This window comes from Malus domestica, chromosome 15 (genome assembly GCF_042453785.1).
Source record: "Malus domestica chromosome 15, GDT2T_hap1".
Classification (NCBI taxonomy): Eukaryota; Viridiplantae; Streptophyta; class Magnoliopsida; order Rosales; family Rosaceae; genus Malus; species Malus domestica.
Genome location: NC_091675.1, coordinates 5283929 through 5292466, shown reverse-complemented (window position 1 = coordinate 5292466; position 8538 = coordinate 5283929). Strand labels below are relative to the sequence as shown.

At 37.0% G+C, this 8538-nt stretch overlaps 1 protein-coding gene across 1 annotated transcript; it reads right to left on the bottom strand.

The window, feature by feature from the left end:
- Nucleotides 1-2690: 2690 nt before the first annotated feature.
- LOC114824058 (uncharacterized) lies at nucleotides 2691-6211 on the bottom strand. Its single transcript, XM_070813505.1, has 9 exons — nucleotides 6202-6211; nucleotides 5702-5743; nucleotides 5495-5602; nucleotides 4583-4856; nucleotides 4115-4353; nucleotides 3765-3983; nucleotides 3552-3650; nucleotides 3384-3464; nucleotides 2691-3282 (listed from the first exon to the last, which is right to left on the bottom strand). Exons 4-9 carry the CDS (start codon nucleotides 4854-4856, stop codon nucleotides 2806-2808), a joined length of 1389 nt encoding a protein of 462 aa, XP_070669606.1. The 5' UTR covers nucleotides 5495-5602; nucleotides 5702-5743; nucleotides 6202-6211; the 3' UTR covers nucleotides 2691-2805.
- Nucleotides 6212-8538: the final 2327 nt, after the last annotated feature.

The following is an 8538-nucleotide window of genomic DNA, read 5'->3' as shown; positions in this document are numbered from 1 at the left end:
CACCTCTTGGGGGGAATTTTGCATTAGGCGGGTGCATAACAAGTACGAGTGGGGGGGGGGGGGCGTTACCGACAAGATTTTAGGCGGTGGGACCAGCATTGCAGCCCATTAAATAGTAGTTGAATATGGACCTTTTGATTTCTAGATCAACTGTTCAGATTTTTTTGTTTAAAAAAAAAAAAAAAAACTAATGGCATGCTCGTTTTTACTTTTCGACCCTAAGAATAAATTTTATTTTTAATTTTGCATCAAATTTAATGGTTATTATTTTGTAGAATATGAAGACAATAGTTTGGCATTATAATAAGAGAGAGAAACAAAAAATTAAAACAAACAAAAAGCAAAGGGCTAGGCCGGCTCAAAGTGTGAAAAATAGACCGGCACTCCCCCAAAACACTCCACCCCAACCTAATAGGTTGGCCTTCAGCCCAAGCAAGGCCATAGGCCAACCCAAAATGTGTTGAGCAATCAATTGGCCTATGTGACGTCATGTTGACGCCAACATGACGTCACAATGCACTCATATTTTTTTACATCAGGCGTGTGGAAAACATGTGCATTCTGGACAAAAAACTGGTGTGGGGCTCGTCATTTCAGCACACCAATTTGGATCCGTGAATGGCCACGTGGCTCGTTATGGGTTGTTGGATTTCCAACGGTAAAAAAAATTTGAAATTCGAACCCAACGGCTAGATGAGATTAATTTACTTAATAAAAATTGTTAAAAATACAGCAAAAAATTTAAAATTATTATTATTTTTCCTATAAATACCAACCATCATCTTTCATATTACACCACATTTCAATATTTTCAGATAATAGTACTTTTGGATAATGACATGTGGCGGGACAAGATTGATTAAAAATTATATCTGAAATTAAAACTAAATTTAAAATTTAAAATTTATAAAAAATTAATAATATTTTAAATGAGCTGGGTGCCAAGGCATTTTGTAGGGGTGGATAAGTATTTGGCCAATTTACTATTTATAAGGTATATTACTGTTCATTGAGTGAATTAAATGGACCGAATGCCTACCCATTTTTTAAGGGTGGATTTGCTCTAATGATATCAACTCTCCCAAGCGAGGATGGGTAGTACGGACCTGACCCTTAGGTATCGTTTGGTATGCAGACGGGACAGGATGGACATGGAGCAAAGATGCCCTCGGATGGAAACAAGGAGGAAGAAGAAGGAGACGGAGATGTTATAATTTTGTGTTATACGGATGTGGAAATAGTCGTTCCAGGGGGTGAGGCGGAACGAAAATTCATCAAAAATTCGTCCCGTGGAACAGCGCGTTCCACCTGTTTTAGACGAACCAAATGTGGGACTGAACGTCTCGTCCAATTTCGTTCCGTCTCGTCCCACGTACCAAACGGTACCTTGATGTCGCGTGTGGGTCTTTTTGATTGGATTGGGACCATTTGCAAAAAAAATATCTACTTCGTTCAAACGGTACTTCATGGCCCACGGAAGCAGCCATTAACCTTTTGTATTTTCTCAATTAATATTGTTGGGCCCAATATAATGACAATTATTAATTTTTGTGAAGGAGGATGTTTGACCGTAATTAAGAGGCTGAAGAGGGGCAAATTCATTTTTACGTATAAAATATGAATATCACAACTGAAAAATATTGCCCGTTCACATGTGTGACATATAATATAAATATTCCAAACACGTAATCTTATAAATTAGAATTATTTGTATAAGAAAATATTTTCATTCTGGAAATTAACATATTAAAGAGTTTTTCTTTTAATACAAGCAAAATCCAATGAGGGAGAAGTCGAACTCATGACTTTAAGTGCAGACCAACAAATTAAAAGGAACATGTTCACCGTTGTTGTGACGTTTTAGTCAAAATGTAAGAGGCTTTCTCTAGTGCATCTCAAAATTTAACATTTAAGTTACAAATTTGAACAAAACTTAGATTTTTTAGCCTAATGGGATCTAACGGTTCTTGTTCAGATTACAATTTAAATGTCCGCTAGAGAAAATTCACAAAATGTAATATCATGTGAAAAATAAACTATTGGATTATTGGATACGGAAACCATGTATCGGTTAATTGTTTCATATAAGTTTTATAGATACAACTATTCTTAATCATTGAAGCTATAAACCTTCACAATATATATGACATGTTTAATACATAGGATCACTAGTAAAAAAAACACTTTGCGTGACGTAGGTCCTTCGTCGCGCAAAGTCATAAAAACGTCACGCAAGTTTTTGCACGACGAACCTTCGTCACGCACCACACGTCGCGCCAAGCCTGTGAAAGCAGGGTTTGCGTGACGAAGAAGTTGCATGCGTCGCGCAAAGCCACTTTGCGTGACGCACTTACCTACGTCGCGCAAAGTAGCTTTGAGTGACGTAGATATACGTCACGCAAAGCTACTTTGCGTGACGACTAAGAAGTTGCCTGCGTCGCTCAAAGCTACTTTGCGCGACGTATATGCGTCACGCAAAGATATTTGCGCGACGTAGGAAACTTCTTCGTCGTCACGCAAACTTTTTTTTGGACAAAAAAATTGCATGACGTAGGATTGTGCGTCACGCAAAGGCACTTTGCGTGACCTATGCAACTTCTTCGTCACGCAAACTTTTTTTTTTTGGGGACAAAAAAAGTTTTGATATAATTTTTAATAAATACTGTAATTCAATTCTAAAAAATAAATAATAAACCAATAAAAAGTATTTAATTATAAACTACATAAAAATATACATACAACATGTCCGAACAAAAAAAGAAAAAACTACAATAAGTAGTCTTCTAGGTTTGATACATCAAACTACTAGGTATCAGTTGGATGAAATGGCTGGGAAGTCGAAGGTGGAACAAGATCAGGTGATGGCATCTGGATTTGAAGACCGGATATCGCTAAGGCCTGTAGAATCATATTCATCTTGTCGTCATGGGTCCTAACCTGAGCCTTCATCTGCTTGTTCTCGGCCCTCAACTGCTCGTTCTGAACCTTCATCTGCTCATTCTGGGCTACAAGCTGACCTTTTAAGGTTGTCACTTCCTCCTTCAGAGCATTGACCTCTCCTGTGGTCGATCTGGAAGAGGAGGCACCCGTTTCACGAACACGCGCCTTCCCCATGCCCCGAACAACTTTGCCATGACGACGACCGAACTTCTGATTCAGGACCTCAGTCATGATCTCAAAACCTGCATCATCGGATACAGTGACGTCCTCAATCGGGGTATCCGGGGGAAGTTGCGATGTTGCTTCTTGGAGAACAACATCACGCTTTTCCACCATAGAAGCCTGTAATAATAAAGAAAAAACATATAATGTTTAATAACAAAATATAAATATTATTTGAACGATTCATAAATATAAGAATAATAACAATTACATATACTTACATAAAGCTGCTCACTGGTCTCATCGCCAGGTTGAACGTAAACGTCATTGAACACGTCGATCTCTGGGAACTTAGAACCCTCCTGAAGAAAAAAAAAACATTAAGAAAATTTTATTAATCAATAATAAAAAATAAATTGTATAAAATTTCAAAAGTAATATACTTTTACCTCACGTCGTGCCTCAAGCCTATACGAAAAGGGTTTCGAACCGGAATGGTGGAGAAGTGTCTTTGACTCCCGAGCAATCTTGCCAGCAATAGATTTCTTCTGTGAAACACATAATATAGATGTTAGTGTGACGATTTAAAAGCAATTATTTTAAAATGCTTAAAAAAATAACTAAAACATTAATGAATTATTATTAAAATATTATGTACATACCACAAATTTTGGGTCCGTAAAATGGTTGCAAAGCCACTCCCAATCCTCTCGCCGGTCCGCCAACTCGGATGGGCAACCCTGTAGGCGAGCAGTCTCCACATCACCCCATATCTTAAAATGCGCATGAAGATCGCTCTTCCAATTTTTGTACCGGTTTGCAAAGGTCTCATCTAAGTAGGTGATGACCTCGGGGGATATGTCCTTAAAATCAAAATTGACCTACAAATATGAAAAACAACAAAATAATAGTAAGAAATTTAATAATATTAAGATAGTACACTTTGGCTTATAATATTTGTAAACATAATTGAAAAAAAAAATGACAAAAGGCTAAAAATTAATATACTAACCGACAACTTGTCTCGCACCAGTATCTTCGTCTCCTCGGGAATTTCTACCCAAGATTTCCATTGCATAGGACAACAATTTTTAATAACATAACCACAGCTAGTAACGACGATACTATGTTGCTGTGAGGTAGCCGCTCCACGATGTCGCGAGTCATATGCAATCTTGATCAAGGAGGCGGACAGACGTACCATTTGTGCCGCCTTCAGCATTCGATTAGGCCCCCTGGTGTTTTTTTTAGCTGCCCAAAAAAACTATGGTGAAAACCCTAAGCTTAAATTTCTACAAAAAATTCTGCAAAACCTCCCCTAACAATATATCATTTCCCAAAACCTTAAAAAAGTAAAATAACAGTAATTCACAACCCGTAACAGATTTTCACAATCCAGCAGATTTTCACAATCATAAAAATAATAATTTTAAAATGAAAAAAAAATACAACATAATGAGAATTAGAAAAAAAAAACTACCTGGAGGGGAGCCCCCATCCTCGACTCTGGATGACGAGGAACTGTGAATAGAAGACTCTGAATCACGGCGGCGCCGGTGAGGCCGCCGTGCATTGAGAAACTGAACGGACACTGATGACGTCGATGATAATGGCACCTGGGATGTCGTAGCAGTAGCCTCAATGAAAGGTGTAGGCTCCCCAATCAATGGAGCACTCACGGCCGGAGCAGTAGATGGTGATAATGCGGGAGGCGCATTGGTCACACTCCTACGACGAGTGATCAACCGCGACATCTACACTTTTTGAACCATAAAAATATAACATTAGAAACTAATCCTTTCTTGCATTTGAAACTAGAAGAAAAAGGCAAGAAAACTGAACAAATAAACCATGTGTGAAAAAATTGCAAGACTGCTCACTACATGTGCTCTAGTCATCCCGGAGATGACAGCAGGAGACACAATGATTTTAACAAACATATAACGCAACCTTCCACCTGATTCCAGGCAGAAGAATAACAAAATTATGTTAACAACCAACTAGGCAGTAATCACCGAAAACATATCCAAATACACTAGTACTCTCTATTCATTCTTCCATTTAACAGCATGCCATTTCAGCAGTTTAAACAAAACTTGACATATGCCCGATCAGCAATTTAGCACTTGTCAAGCAACTTTCGTAATAAACTTAGCTGAGTTACGCTTATATACAAAATAACAAGCTAGTGAATATGCAAACAACAATGTAACACCTGTAATCCCACCCCACCCACCCCTGACCAAACCTCACTTAATTTAGAAGACCAAGAGACACATACAATTTAATTGCAATTTAGTAATTGTGGTAAGTTTAATCCCAACTAGTTTTCCTTGTAACTTCGCCGCAAAAATGAATTACGTTTTTATATAAGTGAAAAATAAAAACAAACCTGAAAGGTTTCCCTGATTAATGAATACTCCAAGCCATGCTCTCTTTCAACAGCGCATGATATTCTTCTTCTTAAGCCATCTACGCGGATGAGGTACAAATCTAGGTACTAAAGAAAAGAAGCTCAATGAACAAAGATATTAAAAAATATTGTCACATGTTTAGATACAAAGACAGAAAGACAAATCAATTATAAGAACATATGTACCTCATCAAGGGTTAAAGTGCATAGCAGAGACTTCTCAAAGACCTGAGGACGAGCAACAATTTAAAAGGTACTCTACACATTTTTCAAGAAATCATAATGGAATTGTATTTCTATTGGTTCATTTTACGTTTATTCATTTTTGGTTTGGTAAAGGCATCCACTGGAGTTGTATTGAAAATTGAGTCTTCACTGGAGAATATTCTGGCTGAGACTGGAGACCAAGTCTAATGAGAAGCAAAGCCCAATAGTAAGTTACCTATTGGCTCTACAGTTTGATGTACTAGTTCCTTAACACACGAAACATATCAAGAGTTAAATTTTTGGCATTTCTGTAAATTCAAAGCTGAATAGTGCCCATTCATCCCTCACTGTAAACCAAAACCCTCGCCCTCCTTTTCTTACATATATCATATTAAGGGAAATTTTGAAAAGAAAAGGCAATTACATAACAGCAACGTCAGGAATACCATATTAAAACCATTCAAAGAAGGAAACCCCACAAGTAGGTGAGGCTGCTGAGAAACTGCTGTTTACAATTAGGTGAGGGACAGTGATAGGCTCACCCTCAAGCTAATTTATACGGAGCAGCAAAGAACGTCAAGCCGGAACCGTCTGCAGGAACCGTCAAGCCTTGGAGATTTTGACAAGCAGGAACCGTCTGCACACAGAGGGAGAAAAACACCACACAAGAACGTCAAGCCTTCGAATGTTGGAGACTCAATTGCTATTTCAACCAAACCAACATTTGCATAAATTAATCAGTAAAACCCATCTCATAAAATCAGAGATATTGAGAGTTATTGGAGACTAAACAAAACCCATCTCATAATCATAAATTAATCAGTCAAGCCTTCGAATGTTGAAGCCTTCGAGATTTGCATCAGCTAAATTCAGTAACCAGACCAACATTTGCATCAGAAACCCTTACCTTGAATTTGAGACTTGATTCACGTCGGCTTCGAGATTCGTGTGGCTGCGGTACTGGGTTCAAGATTTGGGGATCAAGGCGAAAATGAGAGATAGAGGAGATGAGGACTACGGGAAGAGTAGATGAGGATTATGGAAAGGGAAGATAGAGTGACGGGGAAGATAGAGCGAGAGGGCGAGAGGGAAAGATAGAGCGAGAGGGAGATACGGGAAAGGGGAAAGGGGAAAGATGAAGCATTTGCGGATCCACAATTAAGAAATTTTCTTTTGCTGCAACTAATTGGGATGAAGGATTATGCGGGGAAAGATGAAGATAATGCGAAAGGGGAAGAGTAGATGAGGGAAAGATATAGCGAGAGGGAGATACGGGAAAGGGGAAAGATGAAGGATTATGCGAAAGGGTAGGGGAGATACGGGAAAGAAAGAGCGAAAGGGAAGAAATAGGTCAACGGGTTCAGCGCCAAAAATTTTCATTATTCACCTATTTTTCATTATTCACCGCCAAAATTATCAAGTTTGCGTGACGTAGGTATACAATTTGACGTCGCGCAAAGTGGTTTTGCGCGACGATTACATTAAAGCGTCACGCAAGTTATTTTTATTTTTAAAAAATTATTAAAAATTTTACTGAAAATGTGATTTTACTCCATTCAAGTTCAATTCTTTTTTTTACTTAAACCCCACAATAATATATTTTTCTAACAAAAATCCATAATAATTTTTTAACATATATATCATTCAATCTCTTAAGTGTTATAACTACAAAATAAATAAATTAAAATCTACATAGTAAATATATATACCACTGAACTTGAAAGGAAACGCACTGTACGAAAATATTTTGAACGATCCAACCGTCAAACTTGTTTGTATATGATTCGAGATCGCGTATGCCAAAAATGGCAACAAACGAACATGCAAATATCAAGTAACGGGGACAAAATATTTCGACGGTTATAAACGAAAAATCACGATTTAACGGTACATTTAACTCCGATTTTGATGATTTTTTACAGATACATTCCTTGACCCTTTATGAATACAATGAACATATTCGATCGTCAATTTAAAGTATTTACACAAGTGGATACCACAAAATATTAAGTTATACTTAATGAAAATATAATTAAACTTTAAGTGTTAGTAAACCAATTGTTTTGATAGGAAACGCATTGTACGAAATTAATTTCAACGATCCAACCGTCAAACATGTTTTTATATGCTTCAAGATCTCATATGCCAAGAATGGCAAAAAATGAACATGCAGAGATCAAGCAACAAGACAAAATATTTCGACGGTTATAAACGAAAAATCACGATTTAGCGGTACATTTAACTCCGATTTTGATGAATTTTTACAGATACACTCCTTGACCCTTTATGAATACAATGAACATATTCGATCGTCAATTTAAAGTATTTACACAAGCGGATACCACAAAATATGAAGTTATACTTAATGAAAATATAATTAAACTCTAAGTGTAGTAAATCAATTGTTTTGATGGGAAACGCATTGTACGAAATTAATTTCAACGATCCAACCGTCAAACATGTTTTTATATGCTTCAAGATCTCATACGCCAAGAATGGCAAAAAACGAACATGCAGAGATCAAGTAACATGACAAAATATTTCGACGGTTATAAACGAAAAATCACGATTTAGCGGTACATTTAACTCCGATTTTGATGAATTTTTACAGATACACTCCTTGACCCTTTATGAATACAATGAACATATTCGATCGTCAATTTAAAGTATTTACACAAGCGGATACCACAAAATATTAAGTTATACTTAATGAAAATATAATTAAACTCTATGTGTTAGTAAATCAATTGTTTTGATGGGAAACGCATTGTACGAAATTAATTTCAACGATCCAACCGTCAAACATGTTTTTATAT